General features: G+C 40.5%; 1 protein-coding gene across 2 annotated transcripts in view; it reads left to right on the plus strand.

Moving 5' to 3' along the window:
- Positions 1–20,515, plus strand: part of KLHL14 (kelch like family member 14) — a 62,510-nt gene that overhangs the window by 9,741 nt on the left and 32,254 nt on the right. For both annotated transcript variants that reach the window (XM_054060338.1, XM_054060337.1), the window contains exon 3: positions 7,074–7,195. In XM_054060338.1, coding sequence (XP_053916313.1) covers positions 7,074–7,195 — 122 coding nt within the window. The remainder of the gene's footprint in view (positions 1–7,073; positions 7,196–20,515) is intronic.

A 20,515-nucleotide genomic window follows, 5' to 3' on the forward strand; every position in this document is an offset into this window, starting at 1 on the left:
TTACTACCTGTGTCTAAAGCAAACCAAAAAGAGGGAGGTGGGGAAGGGAAAGCAAATTGTAAAAGCATCTAGCCTTGACAATTTCTTTAGTTTTATTTTTAAATATATTCATGATCAAGGGCAATTCTTTAAAGTTTTTCAGAACTTCCAGCAATATGGAAAAACAGCTGTTTGCATAGTTTTGCCAATAAGTTTCATGACACAGGAGATTTTGTGACTCATTTACCAATAGAGGCTTTGCTAGTAAAATTCCTTTGATTCAGATCTCTTACAATGCTTCAGATACTGCATGGCTAGGAAGGATATCCTTTGTGTTCAGATCTCAGTGCTTTTAAGAACTTGTGTTCAAATAATCAGTTTGTGTAGATATTGTCAATGTAGGAATACTATTTATGATCTTATATAGGCAACACATCTATTAAAGTCTGTCTCAAGTTATAAGGGACAGCAGTGTTCTGTATGAATACAGCAACCTTGGAGAGATTCCGTATGGGAAAGCTACTGAGAATCTTCTTAGGGAACTGTACCAGCCTACTGTCGACATGAAGAATAAGCGGGTAATACAGGGACACAAAGATGAGAAGGACATTCCTGTGTGTTCCTCCCAAAGGAATGCTGATGGTAGACACCGCTCCTCCAGGACAGTTGCCCACCCCTAAGCTACCTATTAGTTCAGAGGTTCTTATCCAAAAAGGAAAGGGCATTCGTTTAACAAATCTAACAGCTAACAAAATACCTTAAGTCTTCAAGATTTACTTAGAGACCATTCTAAACTAGTAACAGCAGTGAGATTGGATTCTTAAAGAAAAATCAGGTATTCAGAACTCCAAACAGATTATAAGTTATTTTAATATAGAGGATGGAATATTGTTTTGCAATTGTACAAATAAAGAAAACTAACTTGTCAGGTAACTTTGTAACAGTTAAGTGTGGCCTGTCAGACACAAGATGCGCTTACCCTTAGACTTCAGCTTTTTAGATAGAGACAAAAAGAAAGCATTATTCTCGGAGCAAACAGTGACTGTTTTGTGGTTTTTTTTTCTATGCATTTATTTAAAAAAAAATGCATTGGACAAAAATGAAAATTCTACTAGATTCAGAAAACAAAAACAACATTCAATGTCTGCAGCAAATCATTCCTGACTTAGTGTTTATGTTCCTAGACTTCAGTCTGTCAGCGGTCAGCAACATGTGCTAAATGAGCAGCAGAGAGGGTGTCTCTTGGGCATTACTGTACCTGTTGAGTGGATGTTACAGTGAGCTCTGCTGCAAGGAAAGCGTGTACTCAGGGCCTTCTGCTAAGCACACCCAAACTGAGAATAAAAAGATGAAAACCAGAATCCTTGTTGCACTAAAGTGAATGATAAAATTGATTTTCAGGTGCAGTATTATTTTTTTTTTTCATATTGTTTCAGGTGAGCCTTTGGCAATAGTTGTGCCTTAGGAGAGTCAGAAAAATTATAATTATAAAGCAATGTTCATACATTCAGCATATTTTTGAAGATATTTTGAACCTAAGAACTAAATAATTTCTTGGTCATAATTTGCAAGAGCCTTAGATAATGCTCAGTTTGCTTTAGGTTTTGACAAAAGTGAGGTATTTTTTTACTTCCATACTTGGGCCATAAGGAGAAAGATATTCCCAGCGGGTCCAAATTCCAGCAGACGTTTGATCTGCAGGACTTGGTCTGGCAGCTACAAGAGCTCAGGTTTTTCCTCTAGTGATGCTGTAGGGTTAGGAAGAGATTCTGGATGCATTTTTACCTATAGGTTGCAATGTTCTTTAATTAATTTTGTGTGATAACAAAAGCTCACAAAATTTCACTGTCCAAAAAAAATTTTATATTATATCTTCTGACTTTCATCAACTTCATAGCTAAACTCTGGATAATTATATTTTCTCTCTATTAAACATGTTGCTAAGCATTGCTATCTTTTCAGACAGCTGCCTGTGGAAGCCAAAATCCATTGAAACAAGCAGTTTCATATAACACTTTTGTTACTCTGAAAGCCTGTCCAGGAGTGGGGAAGGTAATTACGAAAGACCTCATCACATGTTATGTGATGGCAAAACAGTTTCTTCAGTCATGGACAAATGGATGTCTGCAACATGAGTTCAGATTATCAGACCACAACTGGATTCTCCATTACATTTTTGTTGGACATAACGCTCCTTCAGATGCCCTTTTAGAAGAAAAGGTTTGCTAAGGACTATCCTGGTTTCAGAAGATTAAATTAGGCCTTCAGTGTTAACAAACAAAGTTCTGCAACTGAAATGCTGTTTGGGACAGTATATTTCTCTTTTTGTCTTTTACTTTGAGGTTGGTATCTAAACTTCACTGCAATACTTCGTTTCTGCTGCAGGTTAATACAGCCACTTCTGAGATTCTTGCTACTTCTTGTTTTGACAGTATTACTATGTGTCAGCCTCTGGTTTCTCAAATCCTTTGTCATTAGGAGATTTGTGGATGTAGATAAAATTCACCTGTACTTGCTGGGTCTCGGCTGGTCTTTTGGCTCCTCTTGTTTGTGCCCGAGTTCAGTGAGCAAATATCTGAAGTTCAGTGTGTCTGTGCTGCATTTAAGGTCAGAGCCCAAGCAGGAGCAAAGCATCCCAGCTGTGTGAGGTCCCTGCTCTGAAGAGCCATCCATCTCACTCCATACTGAAAGCCATGGTGACGGCTATATTAAAAGAAAATTAGTGATCATGGTTTTGGGTTTTTTTGTAGCCCTGAGTTAAGAGGAGAGAATATTTGGATAGTGTGTTTTTTTTCACTGATTAGCATGATCATCTGTATGTCTAAGATGCAATTTCTTTCAGACGTGTAATACTGAATGCATTTAGAACCACAGAATTGCCACTTCATTTTTTTTTTTTTTTTTTCATTTGCTAGTGCAGTGAGGGGAGCTTTACTGCATTGTTTAAAAACTGGAAGAGTCTGGAGCAAACCTGTTGTTATTGTGGCTTGCTTTCTTGCCAGCTTTGGTAGAATGAACTTCTCCTGACTGCCCAGATAAGAAAAAAACATCAGTGCAAGATTGATGGATATGCTAATAAAGAAAAACAATGTACAAGAAGAGCATTTACCATTCATGCGTTTTCTATTAACATAAGGCTATCAAGGTTGCAAAAGAGCTTTGGGTAGGAGTGGTTGTCAGGAATATTGAGGTCTGTTGCTGTCTTTTCTACTGATTCCTTGTGAGTTGATAAACTCTCTTGGGTTCAGAATTTTGCACTGTGTTAGTTTAGACTATGGATGAATGATCTGAGGTTTAGAGCTGATGTGCATCTGCTGCTGCCTTTAAAGTGAATAGGATTTAGGTACGTTGATGGGTATTCAACATCTCTGAAAACAAACCCACTACATGAGTTCTGAAATTCCTAGATTTGCACACCTGAAGGAAGTAATACAAGTTTGAAAATGTTGACTTTAAAATATACTTTGGTCTCCAGTCTTGTAAGTAGACAAAATAAATTTCACACAACGTGGGGTACCAAGGAATTTAATTAGGGTGAATTAAGTGTTTTAAAATCTTCGCAGAACAGCAACTGCAGAGTTTGTGCCGAATAGAAACAGCAAGTTTATGTTCATCAATGAGAACTAGAATTCTGGATTCTAAATAAAATAAATGCTTTGGGGATAATACATAGATAAGTTTATCTCAGCTTTTTTCCATTACATCAGTCTGCGTAGTTGCAGATAACCTCATTTTAGCCTTCCCTGACCAGGACTCACTACTGTTAATTTAATATGATAATCATGATAGCCTTGCTACGGACACTGTGAACCACAGTATGTAACCGAGAGGTATGTTACACTGAGAAATAAGGACTATGAAAGGAGAGTGTTTCAGATATAATGCAGAGCATTTCCTGTAGTAAACTTCAGTTATCCAAATAGCAAACATTTAATAATGCAAAAAAGGTTGAAACTTTATGTTACTAAGGTATAACATATTTTTAAGCCCTGCCTTCATTGTCGTGTTTCACTGAATTATGTTTTTATTAACATTTGGAAAAGTCTTCTGCATATAAGCAGTGGTCATTTCTGTATCTTTTGGTTTTTAGTATGTATTTTAAGATTTCAGCAGTACTTCTCAGTGCAATATGAAACACAAATATAAATTGAAATTCTTTTTTCAAAACCTCAAATGTAGTGATTCACAACAAAACTTAAAAAACAGAATTGATTCCAAGAAAATACATCAGTTTAAAACATGCATATCTTTAGTGACTGTAATATCTTTCTTGGGCTCACTGGAAGAACTCTCAATATAGACTAATTAGATACTTTGAGTAAAAGACCTCAACTCTTCTTTACCATGTAAGAGTTTCCTGTGCTTTTGCTAGAGATTCTGCTGGCTATGAAGTTCTTATTAAACTTTTATTCAGGGCTTCTTCCCATTTTAAGCATGTATAAATACTAAATATTTTTTAAGCACTCCCACGTAGCAGTGTTGCTCCTTCTGATGAAACAGTAGCAGTAGCTTCGCAGATTGTTTAGCTGAAAAAGTAATGTTAAGGATAGTTGCAGCTGCCAAAGTCTGGAAACTCAGAGTTACATCTGACATTTCATTCTTCACCTTAACTATTGAGCCTTGGCTATTCATTGGTTTTTCACAGTGCTTTGGAGTTAGAAGGGAGTTTTACAGATGAAAGATGAAAATCAAAATAAACTCCTTTATCAAGTAAACCTTGCAAGGGCATTCTGAATTTTACAATACACTGGGAGTTGATTGTGATATAACATACAACACAAGAGGGCTGGAATAAACAATTTATTCTGTATCGTTAGGGATGGCCATGCATAACTGACTTATGGCTCTGGTTTGCTCTGCCACTTGTTACATGTGCAGTCATCCCTAACTCATACCAAAAATAGTTTATCATACTTCTGTGTTGCATAGTTTTTATAAAATGTTCTCTCATTAAAAACTTTACCGGGGAGATTGAACGTTTCAAGATGCTGGCAATACTTATGAAAGCTTTCCCCAGAGCTTGGTCTCACTGAGTGGAGCTTGTGCCAACAGTGGTCATAGGACAGTTCCTGATATTCTACACAGATACAGTCTGGTGGGTAAAAGTCATAATTTGACAGTACATAGCAGGTTCAGTGAGGAGGTGAAAGGCTGGCTTGTCAGAAAGACTGAAGGTCCACAGGGGCTTCCCTCAAGTTGAAGGTGAAGCAGTGGGGTAGGAAAGCATGGGAGAGCATTGCAGTGTCACTGCCCCTGTGGGCAGCTCCAGCCCCTGCAAATCAAGGGTTGCTTTCTTCTGCTGTCAATTCAAGACCTTCCCTGAGCCGTGAATACATTTAAAAACAAATGAGGCCACCTGCTATATAATTCCCTGGCCATCCTTATGATAGGTAGATTTATCGGCAGTCTGTAGGGTACATCTTTTAGATAGCCATTTGAAAGGTTTTATTCCTAAGCATCACATGGTTTGAGCCTTCAGCTGCACGCTCCCTTCCTGAAGGAGGTTCCTTTCATGTGTCTGCAGCACAACCTACTTCATTTTGCCCGGTCCTCTCAGGAGAGGGTGTGATCTTGATACAAATGTAGATTGCTGGGTCCACAACACCCAGTCTGGGGTTTGGTTGGAGCTAAACCACTGGTGCGCCTCAGTAGCAGAGCACCTGCTGCTGGAGTGCACTGCTAAGGTTGGAGCTCTTGGATGGTGGCTTGACATCGCCACGTGCAGTTCTGGTGGTGGGCTTTGGTTCGTGGCATTTTGTACCTTTCTTGGCCAGGAGTATTTGCTGCGGACTGACACACAGATAGCTACATTGGCGATGTTGTGCTTGGAGAACTGTTGGTGTTTGGAAAGAATGCTTTCCATCATATACATGATCCCCCTGCACATTCATTCATATCGATGCATTTTTTTTCCAAGATAACGTCACCTTCCTGCTTCAAGGGAACATTTTGAGCGTAGACCTTTATTTCAGCATTATCACACCCAAGCTTAGTATAATTGATGGAAGTTCCATTATATGCAAAGTGACTATTAAAGCACCAGCACTCGTGTGGGGGTCTGGGCCTCCCCTCCTCTTTTCACTTCCAATTGTCCTAAATCCCTTAATGTAGCAAAGAAATTGTACATTCATCAGGTGGAGTGTTGGAGGCCAGGGTGCAGATAACTGCTTTTACTGCATATGAGACATTGCAGTCCTGTTCTTAAGAACTGCCAGGCAGATTGGGAATCACGGTCACGGTTAATAGCAGCGAATTGCCAGCTCTTGATGGGTGGGTAGTCACTCCTTTCAGTGGTTGCCCCCTGGGGGAGAAGGTAGAAAAACAGAGGGAGGGAATTAGAGTGACTTTGCACAGTTGAGCAGGTTCATGCCGCTGGATCAGTGGCAAGCATTGGCAGGGCTCCACTCTGGGGAGGCTCACAACAACATCACAGTCTCATTTTTACCAATTGGTGTTGCTATAGCCAGTGGTGCACAGGGGGAGAGCAAAGAGAAGGGGGAGAGCCGGGGGGGAGAGTGAAAGCAAGAGTCTGGACTAAATTAAACAAACAAAAGTGCTTGTAAGTAGCATTTAACCCATAACCATTAGCCCAGTGCTGCTAATTGTACTAAACTATATATCTGAAGTTCAGTGTGTGATTAAAGAGTTGGCTCACAAACTCTCTGCATAACCTTAATTTTTTCAAGGTTCTTTGAGTGTAGAATGGCTTATAATAATGATTTTGACTAATACGATTTTTGACATGCAACTTTAATGCTTAACCTTAGTACAACTCCAGAGCATTTCATGTGTATTCAGCTGTAAAGAGAGATGATTTAAAGGGATAATATAAGAAAAAGGTCGTTCTAGAATGAACCTCTAACAAATTGCATAAAGGAAGCTTATTATTCCATGAGTAGAGAGATATGCAGCTTTTCTGATCATTTTTCTGCTTGGTTCAAAAAATTGTTGAGACATGATTGGGGAAAGAAACACAAAAAATGAAATAGAAAACTGCAAGCAGTGAACATTCCTTTGATGGTTATGATTTTGTTGCCACTAAAAATACTCCTCAGTAATGTGGTTGTTCATCTTTCCTCTTGTTTTGGGTGAAGAATTCGTTCCAATAAGAAAATGCTGTTACTGGTTGGAGGATTGCCTCCCGGACCTGACCGGCTACCCAGCAATTTGGTTCAGTATTATGATGATGAAAAGAAGACATGGAAAATACTGACAAGTAAGTGGTTTATTTTTGTACAGTTGTCTTGATGAATTTAAAAACATGGTTAATCAAATTAGACACTTTATTGATTTGTTTCTCTTCAGAGATTTGTTTATGTATCACAAGGGGCTTCACAATGGAGCAATAAATTGAGATTGCAGAAGATGTTAATTTTATAATACGATAGGCCTAAATTAACATTGGCTTAAAATCATTCCAGTACGTTTTTTTAAGTACATTTGAAAGTCTTTCATACTGCAACATGAATACATATATATTTATGTATGGATGGATAAAATCTGGTTTAGGTGAAAAAAAAGCAATGTTTGAGACAGTTTTCTCAGAGTCAGAGCCCTGGTAAGCCATAGTATTAGAGCACACCTTTGATTCTCTTTGGGATTTTTATTTCCTTCTTCCAGCTTTATCTGTTGTCCACAACCATTAAAGAAAGGTTTCCGCTGTACTACTCTGTGTCCATTGCTGACAGAGGCATTGGTAGAATATATCAGCTGCAATAAACAGTGTACGAAGGCTGCTATCACAAAATTCTTTCCCACCTTCCTTTGAAGGTTGATTGTATTTTAGAGTATTTTGCCTCGAGCATCAAGATTTGGAACTTATTGTTATGTTGTTTGCGATTCCCAGTCTGACTTGGTCATGGAATCAAATCATAGCTTCTTGAGTGCAGCAGGCTGTGTGTGCATTAGTCCCCTTGTGGCTAAACTGGCTGCATTGGTCAATAAAACTAAATTTTAACTGTCAAAATTGCCCAAAGCAGTATAGATAAAATAATAAATGAGCAATTTTTATCCATAAATCAAAGCCATACTTCTAAAGCTGGACAACAGGTAGAACCTGGATTTCCTAATAGACCTCCTTTTTTTCCCCAGTAAAATACATTTCACAGAATTCTGTTCTTCATCCCTTATGCAAAGTCCTTTAATGGGTTACATCTGCATTAATATTATGTGCTCAGGTCAGGATGAAAAAGAATTTAAAAGACTGCTATGATGCGGGACTTGAAATGATGCCTTTGCAGATTGCTTTTTCCTGTGGAAAATTTAGGAGTCTTTCTCACAGTGCTGCAACATAAAGACTGCTTAGGTATAGTTGCCCTGAACTAAGAGTTGAGCGTATTGTGTGACATTGTGTGAGAATGTCAATTACAAAGGGTTGTATGTGCTGTACACTAGAAAAGACAACTTCATCTGTACTAGAGAGCATAGTATGCTTTGTGTTTTTCAGAATAATGAGATATGACACTCATCTCTGTACAGTGCTTCTTAGAAAATTCTGAAGATTGTAAGTCAGTAAAAAAATCAGTGATAAGGCAGAAGGTTGTTTGAATTTGTCATCTCTAATCCAGTGGCTCACCAGTATAGGCAGGAGAAATGGATCTCTTACTTGAAGATCTGAACTCTCCACTGAATTAAAATAAAAAAAAAAAACTTTTTTCAGAATCTTGACTATCTGTAGGCGTGTCAGATTTTGTGAGAATGTAATTTATTCAGTTCTCGGTTACTTACATTGTGATGCTGTCTCTAAGACCGTGGGAAACTGGATCCGGAGGCTTGATACCTAAATGCTGTGGTTAAAAATCCGTCATTAGTATTTGAATAACACCACCATTTGTGGTGGTGTTAAGAGGTGTTTCTGAATAATTTTGTGTAATTTTATCAAAAGAATGTAGTCTTTTCTGTGTTACCTCCAACAAATAGTAACAAATAGTAAACAAAAATTCTCTTTCCATTCCAGTTATTGCATGTAACCTTCTGTGCTGTGATCAAAAGACAATGCATCTGTTACAGTCCTAGCAAGCTCATGTTCAAGCACTTGGTGCTCAGCACTGGAAGTCCCAAGGGTCCCCAGATCTGTCTCAGTGTTGACTGAGGCAGTGACTGTCATATACACAGCCCTCTTGTGACATGGGTAATCCTGTTCTTACAAAAACTGCTAGAAAAGGATGCCTTCTTGGCGTGGACCACTGTTCAAGGATATTTTTTCACACTGGAAAAGACTAAATGTTAACAAGTATGATTTCTTAGAAAATATTGCTATTCACCAAATGGCAGCAATAATTATTTTTTTAAAAAGTTGAAATGAGAGTTTCAGGTATCCCCTCCTCTATTTTCTAATTTAATATGAGAGGGTGGGAAGAGGAGACAACTTGGAGTAGAACTTTTGTGCTATCCTTTCTGTAGAAGATTGAAAGACTATACAGCATCGGAGTGCAGGGACTTGAAGAACTATAACTGAGCAGTTTTAGGGAAGACCACAAATTAATTGCGTTATAAGATGTTGGTAGTTCAGTGCAGTCGCGATGTTGTTTCAACATACTATGACACTTACGGTGTGCGGGAATTTAAAGACTTTATCTTTCTTTTTCATGTAGTTTTTGCAATTTAGGAACAAGTGCATGTATTTTCTTCCTTAACTCAGTCCACAGTTTTGGAAAATATCAGAGATATATTATCAGCAGCAAAGGATGAAGACTTTCTCTATTTCTTTTGCATTTGTTTAAGTAGTGCAGTCAGTCCCAAGCTTGCAGTGCACCCCCAACAGAATAAAAGCCATGCCCTGCTCATGAGATTCTGTGGTGGGAAGAATCTCAGTCCTTGTAGTCTGATATTTCAGGTTATTCTATCTTACTGTTGCATTAGGTGTATTTGGTTTCCTCTTGTACTAGCAAACATTTACTAAGTCTTTTCTTTAACCTTCTGTCCTCCAGTAGCCCCCCCCCCCCCCCCCCCCCCCATGCACCAACAAAAAGGAAGTTTGGGACTTGGAGACTTACCAATCCAGTGTAAATGCCCACAGAAATTCCCCATTCCTCCTTCAAATCCATCTACTTCACTAGTTTTCTGCTGTTTGGCATTTGGGAATGGGGAAGGTGGGAAAGAAGCTTCCAAATACTTAGTTCTGGGTGCGGTGGTAAGACCACTGAGGAGGTGATGGAGGAGAGGAGACCGAATCTCCTCGTGTCACATTCCACTGAGAGGAGCCCCAGAGGTTACTCATCAGAGCCTGCGAACCTTTTCCAGAGGAAGCTGCTTGCCTGTTGCCTTTTTCCTTCTCAATGTGGAGACTGCCTGTTGCAACCACTCAGTTGCTTAGGGCTGTGTTTCCTTTCTTGTGTGATACATAAAGAACAGAAGATCAGCCATCAGAAACTATTGACTCTGTGTAAGATGTGGCGCTGCAGTTGGAGCTATGAAGACAGCTGCAGGTAGAACAGCACAAGCTATTGAGTATGACAGCTCAGCAGAGTAGCAATCTCATTTTGTTCCAACGACAAGACTAGATCTATTGGCAGGAGATGCTGCCCACCTCTCTCTGCCTGGCTACCCAAAGCACCAAATGCATCAGTACTAATGGGAGTAATTCTAAAAGTATCAGGAAAACAACTTGCCTTGTTCATAGATCCAGAAGAGGAGGGGAAGCATGCACCCATTTCCAATTTTTTAATGTCATCATCTATAGGCAAGAATGCTATGGCTCAAGGGATCGGTAAATTTTTCACAGTCTAGTATTACTGTGTATTTTTCCAGCCTGGTATTTCTTGGAGAATTATTTTTCCTATGTTGGCAACAAAGAATAGAGACAGAATAAAGAAAAAAAAAAGGAGAAAGTAAGTGGCATTTTACAAACATTTTCTGCCACCTACTTTTATTTGATGTGGGCATAATCCTAATCTGAGATTCATAGCGTGCACATTGCTGTATAATTTGGAACATTTCTTATTGCCCAGTTGTGCCTGAGCAAAGTCAAGGCTTTTATAGACTGTATGACGAAGCACAGTGAACAGATCTTCCCTGCGTGATTTCTTTTCAGGCTTGCTTACACATGCACAAACACCAGTTCATTTTTTAGCTGGGTGCTACCTAAGTCACGTAGCAGCAACAGGCTACCACCGCTGCCAGTGACACAAACTGAACAGCTGATGGGTGTTTGACAGACCTTAGTAACAGCAAAAATTCTGCACTATTAATGGGATTTTGTTGTGCCATGATATTTCACAGTCCTCATAACTACTTACTGGATGTCAGGCAGTGGTGAGGGTCTGTGTGTCACCACCTCATGCCTCACTGCCCAGAACCAGCTACTGCTGCTTCGGTTTTAATTACCAGCTATGGTCCTGCAAAGAGTCCTTGTTTAATCCTTGAACTCCTTTGTTTTTTTGTTTTAACTGCAATATCTTAAGATTAATTAAACTTTAAGGAAGTGAAGCAATGTTTTGTTTGTTAGAATCATTCTATAATAATCGCAAGTTTCAAAATCCAGAGCCTATAAAGATTTTTTGTGTTCAGAATTGCATAGCTTTCCCAAAAACCCTACTGCTGAGGCAATGATGTATTACTTTCACTTTCATTATATGTTTTTAATCAGAGCGTGACTTCACACTAGACAAAGCGATGCTTTATGCATGGTCTCCCTTGTTTTTTGCTAAAATCTTTTGACATGATTAATTTTACTTTAATGCTTTTGTCTTGTTGTAATGGTAAGGATGATGGGTATAAACCGGGGCAAAAAATACATGCTTTTCTGTCATAATGCCTCTAAGCATTTAAAAAATATATTAAATGAAAGAAAAAAATATCGCAGGAGACTGATCCAACTGGAATTAAATTTCTTGCTATGTGAACAGAGAATGCAAGAAATAAATAAAACTGATGCAGTCATTGTTTTAGTTTTATTTTTTTTATATTTTTTCCATAGCAATGTATCCATCTGTCTGATTAGAAGCAATGAGTAGGAGAGAAATTGTCTTACAGATTTCTAGTATGCAGTGAATCCTCCTTTCACTGCAAATTCCTTTTTCTCTAAAGCATAAAAAGGTAAAATATTGGAAGCATTACTGAACTCCTACCTGGCATGTTCCATCCATGTGAAGCTGCAGCTGCAGCAGATCTCTTTTTCATATTGGTACTGTTTTTCAGTAACATGCTAATTGTAACATTTCTTAGCTCTCCCTAGCTAACCACATCATCTGTGTAAACCACTGAGAGGATTCAATGAGCATCAAAATTGTGACGAATACATGTATGGGCAATAATGCATTTATGCTTAGGTATTGCACTAGGTTTGGGTTTTAATCCAAAGTAAAAGCCAATGTCACTGTCCAGTGAAAAGTATACAGGCAATATATTTGTATAGAAAAGACAGGGAATTGTCCAAAAGGTGACGAGACTGGAGAGTTTAGTTAGGATGACCAGTGCCCCGTTTCCAATTATTACTTACTGTCCCTTGGTCTTATTTGGGGTATCTTGACCTTCCTGCGGTTTGATAGGTATATCTACATGTACTGTGTTTGGTCCATGTTTGGTCCTACAATGAATCAGGCACTTTGATTTCTTTCTCCATCTTCTCCTTCATGCCAGCTGCAATCACACAATATCAAGTAGTTGTCATTCATTTGTCTTCCTCTGACAAGCAGCCGGTAACCTTTTCATCCTCGATGCTCTGATAAAGGTGGTTCGCCTTCTCCTTCCTGCCCTGGGTTGACTGTGCTTTCATTTTCACATGAGGCAATCTCTGCTTCAGGTAGTCTGGTCTGAATACAACATATTTTTATTTCTACCATTTTGACTTCTTAAGTTTCCCTTGAATATGTTCTGTGACAGCACAACTTCGTGTACAGCAGTCTTCCATCTTCAGTCTGGATTAGGAGATTTATCCAGTATGGTCAGACACATTGCCAAGAAGACACGTGCTTTACACATACAGGGAAGTGAGAATACAGAAGTGAGAAACAGAAATATAGTGAAGAGTATTTTTTTACATGTGACATACCAGAGTTTAGCCACAACTCCATTCTAAGATGATATATGGAAATTCAAGTGCCAACGGCAAGTGCCGTTAGTGGTGCATGCCTGTGTATGTAAAAGCAAGGCAAAGCCCTAAGCATGAGTGAAAATGTAACGTGTTCTCACGACGAACACGGTATTTGTGTCTTAAATATTGTCTTCTTACACACTATCATGTGAGGTAACTTTCAAGAAATGTCAACTCTCTGTGTATCTGGTTAGAAGAGGCACAGAAAACTTTGGCAGCAGGCTGGCCAGCTTGCTGAGGTGAGTTTAAACTGAAGGACTTGGGGGGATGGGGTTCGAAGTGGCAATGCTCACACGTTGTGGCTTCCCACAGCCTCCTCCTACAGGAGCTGACGTGTTGCAGTCTAGACAAGTGACCTGTGCAGTGGGTGGGAAAGTGGCTGACAGGCTACACCCAGAGAGTGGTGGTAAATAGTTCTTTTTTAAACTGGCAGTCTGTCACAACTGGGGTCTCCCAGGCATGGATACTGGGTGTAGCACTGTTTAGTTAATCTTCATAAGTGATCTGGATGATGGGGGTGTACTATGGTGAAGTTTACTGATGATACCAAACTGAGTAGGGAAGTGGGTGCTGTGGAAGGGAGAGCCACCCATCAGGAAGACCTGGACAGGCTGGAAAAGGGAGCTAAACAAGAACCTTATGAAGCTCAGCAAGGACAAGTGTAAGGTTTTGCACCTTAGAAAACATAATGCAGGAGTGCAGCACAGGCTGGGACCTACCCCTGCATCAATAAGGACATCACCAGCAGAGGTAAAGAAGTCATTATCCCACTCTACTCAGTGCTTCTCAGGCCACACCTGGGACACTGTGTTCAGTTTTGGTCCCTACTATGCAAAAAAGATGTAGACAGACTGGATAGGATCCCAAGAAGGGCCACAGAGGTAATCAAGGGGCTAGGAAGGCTGCCATATGAAGAAAGGCTGAGAAAACTGAGTTTGGTCAGCCTTGAGAAAAGAAGGCATAGGGAAGACCTTGTCACCATGTTCCAGTGTTTAAAGGGTGGTTACAAAGAAGATGGAGATTCCCTTTTTACAAGGAGACCCATGAAAAAGATGTAATGGGTACAAGTTTCTCCTGGGGAGATTCCAATTGGACATGAGAAGAAAATTTTTCACAACGAGAACAATCAGCCATTGAAATAATCTCCCCAGGGAAACGGTGGATTCACTGATGTTGGACACTCTTAGGATTCAGCTAGGCAGGGTGCTGGGCTGTCTTGCCTAGACTGTGCTTTTACCAAGAAAGGTTAGACCAGATGATCCTGAAGGTCCTCTCCAACCTGGTATGCTATGATTCTATGATATGATTAATTTTTAGTTCTGATTACAATGTTGTTAGCTTCTGCTTTTATGTGGGCATTACTTGACTGTGTGTATGTTTTGTGATATAACCCCTGGACTCTGTGCTTGGCTTAATCAAGTAACCTGTTTACCTCAGAGAATGAAGGGCTAGTTTAAGTAAACTATTGAACTTTATTTTTTTCAATAATCTCAGTGGAGACTTTCTCCTTATTTATAAAGCAGACTGTTCTGCATATTCCTACTTATATTTCTAAATGGGATGCATTTTAGATTCTGGATAGCTTTCTCTTCCTATGTTTCCAGTTCCTTTATATCTTGTTATGCTGTGTCTTTGAAAAGGTCCATCTTATTAGTACATTCAATCTGTTTGTACTAAAGTCCTCAACAGTCTTTCAGCTTTTCTTGGCTACGTTCTGGCCTTTGTTATGGGCTTGTGAACACACATCTCTCTGGAAGCCAGGCTGTTCATTTTCTTCTGCGTATACAAAGATACCTGAATCTACTCACCATCATCCTTAGAAATTCCACTGGCAGACAGTTACTTTCAGGTAAAGTCCAGAAGTGTTACTCAAGTCTACTGTTCCCTGCGTCTGCTCAGCCAGGACCATTTGCGGTTGAAAATATGGGTGGCACAAAAGGAGAAGGCACAGCCCTGTTCTAAGATATCCTTAAGCAGGGAATTGAATCAGCACAGAGCAGAGTCATGGGAGTACCCAAGGGAGAAGGCAGCAGGTGTAAAGCAATTCAAGACAGCCAGCGTGGCTTCACCAGGGTCAAGTCCTGCCTGACCAACTTAGTGGCCTTCTGTGGAGGAGTGACTACATCAGTGGACAAGGGAAGAGCTATGGATGCCATACATTTGTAAGGCCTTTGACAGTGTCACCCACAACATCCTTCTCTCAGAATTGGAGAGGTAGGGATTTGATGGGTGGACTGTTCAGTGCATCAGAAACTGCTTGAACGGTCATATCCAGAGGGTGGTGGCCGTTGCTCAATGTCCAGATGGAGACTAGTGTTAAGTGGTGTCCTTCAGGGATCTTTACTGGGACTAGTACTGTTTTGTATCTTCATCAGTGACATAGACAGTGGGATCGAGTGCACCCTTAGCAAGTTTGCAGACAACACCAAGTGAAGTGGTGCGGTTGACACATCTGAGGGATGGGATGCCATTCAGAGACACACGAACAAGCTTGAAAAGTGGGCCCATATGAACCTCGTGAGGTTTGATGAGGCCAGGTACAAAGTCTCACATCTGGTTTGGGCCAACACCTGGTATCAACACAGGCTGGGGGATGAAGGGGTTGAGAGCAGCCCTGCAGAGAAGGACTTAGGGGTGCTGGTGGATGAAGAGCTGGATGTGAGCCAGCAATCTGCACTTGCAGTCCAGGCAGCTAACTGTATCCTGTGCTGCATCAAAAGACGTGTGTCCAGCACGTCAAGTGAAGTGATTCTGTCCCCTTACTTCACTCTGGTGAGAGCTCACCTGGAGTCTACTACATCCAGGTCTGGGGCCCTTAGCACAGGAAAGACGTATACCTGTGGGAGCGTGTCTAGGGTAGGGACACAAAAATTATCAGAGGGATAGGACACCTCTCTTGAAGAAAGTCTGAGAGTGTTCGAGTTGTTCAGGCTGGAGAAGGAAAGGCTCCAGGGAGACCTTATTGTTGCCTTTCAGTACCTAAAGGGGGCTTCTAAGAAAGCTGTGGACAAAGTTTTTAGCAGGGCCTGTTGTGGTAGGGCAAGGGATAATGGCTTCAAACTAAAAGGGAGTAGTTTTAGACTAGATATAAGGAGGAAGTTTTTTTACATAGAAACACTGGAGCAGACTGCCCAGAGATAGATGCCTCATCCCAGGAAACATTCAAGGCCAGACTGGTCAAAGTCACTGAGACACCTGATCTAGTTGAAAATGTCCCAGCTCACTGCAGGGGGGTTGGACTAGATGACCTTCAAAGGTCCCTTCCAAAACAAACCATTCTATGATTCTATGAAGACAGGTGAGTTATCGGGTGATCTGTGCCATTTACACCGCAGGTGCTGATGTCAGGCTTCTGTGGAGATGTCTCAAAAAGAAATCTGTTGGTTCCTGGAGATGCTGGTCCCTGCTATATCCTTGCAAGTACATCAAAACCTTTGACTCAAAACTTTCCTCCTAGATCACAAAACTTTTTCTACCTCATCTTTCAACTTGAGTTACACATCTTCACAGATTGCCTGAAGATGACTGTTCCATTTTGTAGCAACTTCTACACTTTTGTTCCAAGGCAAAATAAAAACAAATTCCTTCAAATGTTGTTGCAAAAATAGTGTTGTATCAGAATGTCCCTTTTAATCTCAACAACTTTTATGAGGTGTGGAAGAGGCAGACAGTTGAGGTTCAAGTCCCTGCTTTGCTCAAGTCAGAGTACAATTTTTTAACTTATGAATCCCTTATGTGTGTCCCAATGGGTATTTCACTGCCCCACCAAAGACAGTTTCGTCCACTCTTGCAAGGCTAACTGCAAACCAGAAACTGCGTAGCTATAAATAGAAAGTTGCCATGACTTCAACAGTAAATCCAGGTGAGCAAGAGCATAGATATTTAGGCTGAGCACAGTCCTAAAGGATCTGCAATGTTTATAGTCATCTCCGCCTATGGACATCATATGTCTGCTATGATTACATGTCCCGGTGCAGTAGGAACTGGGAGCTGTGTTGTTTTGTCTTCTGTCCAAAGCAAGTGTCTCACCTGGCTAGATACAGATTTCAGTAAAGTCACATAATTGTAGTGAAAGAAAATATTGTCAAAAAATGTTCTCACTAGATCTGTTCATGTAGGTCCTTTATACTATTTGGCCATTGTCCATTTGGAATAACTTCCATGCTGCAAACATGGCTTTCCGTTGCTAAGATGATTTCAGGTAAAATATGTGTGTTTATTCTTACCTAGTTGCTCTGGGATTTATGTAGTATTAATGGGAACTAGGTGTGTATGGGGATGAAAATGAACTATGATGTGTATTTCTAGTCACTTACTTTAGAAAGCATGCCCTTTTTTCACTATCTAATGTAATCTTTTATTTATGTAGAAATGATTTGCAAACAAGATAGTAAAGCACCGCTATCTGGGCAAAATATAATCATAACAAATTCTCATAGAAATTGTGAGTCTTTTTTGATAAATAGATACGTGGTTTATAAATTTTCTCCTCTCAAATGTGCCTAAACCAAAAGGCAGTTTCCTTCCAAGAAGTGTTTTGTACACAGTTATTTGTAATACAGATTTCAGAAGTCTGCTTTAGCTTTCTCAGTTTTGTAAGTGCGATTAATGGCAAGAAGCACACATTTTGCGTCCTCAACTTTATTTGTTATTTTATGTCCTTATTGCATTGTGGTGGCTCGTAGTTTGTAGGAAGTTGTTCTTTTGATTTTCCTTTATTTTCTCACAGCTTGATTGAGTTCTTTTCTCCCTTTCCTTCCCTATCCCTTCCCCCTTCCCTACCTGCCTCCCTACTCCTGTACCTTTCCTCTCTTTAAGACAGAAATAAAATTTATTACGGACTTGTGAGTTTTTTTCCTAAGCTTTCTGTCTCATACCAGGTGTTGTATGAGCTACTGCTTTCATTTAGCTGAAAGCTGGAGTAAGTATCTGCAGGAACAGACTAATACGTCTTTACAGGGATGGGTTTTGGTATGTTGTTTTGTCATATTTATATATTGTGATTCTACTTCCAAATGGTGGTTGTGCTACTATAGGGTATGCAACTGCAAAATGATTGTTCACTGTGAGAAAAAAAGTGTTAACAAATTGAATAGTAATGAATTAACCTGCAGAAAAAGCATTTTGCCCTAGTACACAGAAACCCTGCATAACTAGAGCATATAATTTTAAATGAAGCAGACTCTAGGAATGCCTCAATGGGTGTGATGTCGACAGTAGCTCATAATTCATGGATATGAATTATGGCTGAATATCAGGAAAAAACTTCCTGACATTGAGATCTATTAGGTTGTGGAATAATCTCCAATGGGAAATGGTGGAAATCCTATTGCTTAAGATCAGACTGAGCACGAAGAAAGGTAGAGATTCTGGCCCAGCCTCAGTCTTTTAGGGCAAATTAATTAATTGCTTTAACATATGATTCCCTGTCAGTGTAGACAAGTCATGTCCTCTAGTATTTGCTGGGCAGGAACAACGAAGGGAGCTGTAGTATGAGCTACCATACCTTGCACCGTGACTGTGACGTCTCTACTTGTGAATAGATCTCCCATGGGGGTAAAAAAGTCTTTGAGCCACTGGAGAACTGCCTTGGAAAATCACTGTGTTGGCTTCATGGGGGCTTTGGCTTGAGACTTGGGGCTCCCTGCTCGGCTTGCAGCTCTGTTGCCGGGGGGATCATGCTCGCCCTCTGCACATGGTGCAGGATGCCTCTGGTCCTCACCTGGGTCCAACGATGCCCTAAGACTTGTACGGCTCTTATGAGTTACCTTAAATTAACAGGCATGAAGGGGTGGAAGGTGGTGTTGCAGTCTCCCAGAGCAGTCTCTTTATAACAGGACACCAAGGCAAGGTGTCAAATGAAGTAAGTCATGTCAGAAGAGTATCTGAGGGTGCAAAGCATAAGCAGGTGGTGTCAGTGGATTGGGGCAAGGGGCAAAAGCCCAGCATGGAGTAGTCTTACCCATAGTGCCTGCAGGAAACAGTGTATTAAATAAGCTGGGCTGTGGTTTTTGCGTGGATGGGGTGGCTGGTTTCCAGCTGAGGTACCCCAAGCTAACCTGCATCCATGTGAATTGTGCATGAGTGTTGAGGCATGGGACTGAGCCATGGCACCCTGGCCATGTGACATGAGAAACCCCCACTCAGGCTTGTTGGGAGCTGATCTGAGGGACAGCAAAAGGGAACTGGAGTCTTTTCCACCATGTGAACATCTGTTATCCATGAGCCTGAGTAAGCCCACCTGGACACTCACTGAACTCAGCAAGCGCCCAGTGCTTTCAGTGGCTGATGTGCACCTGTCATTTTCAGTAACAAACTATCTGAGATGGAATGATTTTAAAATTTCCCATTTTGTTACACATAGATAATGTACTTAAAGCACACAATTTAGCGTTAGTTTAGGGGGGAAAAGGTCTTCAACTCTAAGACTGAAGACTGCTACAGCTGCAGCTACAGCTACAACATGAGGTCTTCTGCCCTCATGCATGTGAAAGGCATTCTGCAGGCAGAACTACAGCAGAATTTTACTCCCAAATTAACTCATTTGCTGGATGCAAAACTGAAAGAAAATCCTTATGACCAGCTTGTAAGTGTATATGATGAAAAATTACAACAGCAGAAAAATGTATTCGTATCATATCTCTAACTCAGCAAAGTATTAATCACATTGATGTTCAGCAGTGTGTTTAAATACATGCTTAAGTACTTTACTAAGTACTGCCTGTAAAGAACTTTATATGATGGTGCATTAACATAGGACAGAATTTATCTGTATACTCTCTCCAGCGAATTACAATTATTTTAAGCACTGTGGCAGCCATTAGTACAGAGCTGGATGATCTGTGTTGTCAAAATTCCAGACTTCTGGCTAGTCCCTGTGCAGTCCTTGTCTCCTATCTGCATTACCACTAATGTCTGCACAAGCTCGTTTAAACTTTGTTTTATTCAGCAGAATCACAACTGCTGGAATCAGCTGGGCATTTACTGGCTCACATTAACTTCAGTTCCAGGAGAGAAAGATATGGCCAGGGCACAGGTGCCCCATGTAAGGGTTTATACAGGGCTCAAGCCTCCAACTTAAGTCTTGTTAATGTGCGGGGTGATTCAGGGGTTTTCTGTGCTGGAGCACCCAGCAAGGTTGGAGCCACCGTCCTCCTGTCAGTTCTTGGTCTGCCTCCAGTACAGCTCCAAGAAATGATCATCTCAGTGCTCAGAAGTTTGATTTTTCTTAACTGCAAAGATTTACAACAGCAATAAAGTCTTGACATAGCATCCCTTTTCCTGAAGCCATGATCTGGCTTGATTCCAGCTGCTTGATTTTAACAGCCTGGCCTTCTCTCAGAGAGGCAGGGCTGCCATGGAAGGGGCTTTTCTTGCTGGTAAAACAGTGCTGGTTCCCACCTGAAGCAGTTGTAGTCACTTGAGGGCTTTCATTTGAAACTTTCAATATTGGAAAATAATTCATGGTCCTCGGAGAAAATAACTGTTTCCTTAAAGTCCTTT

This window comes from Cuculus canorus, chromosome 2 (assembly GCF_017976375.1).
Source record: "Cuculus canorus isolate bCucCan1 chromosome 2, bCucCan1.pri, whole genome shotgun sequence".
In the NCBI taxonomy this organism is placed as follows: Eukaryota; Metazoa; Chordata; class Aves; order Cuculiformes; family Cuculidae; genus Cuculus; species Cuculus canorus.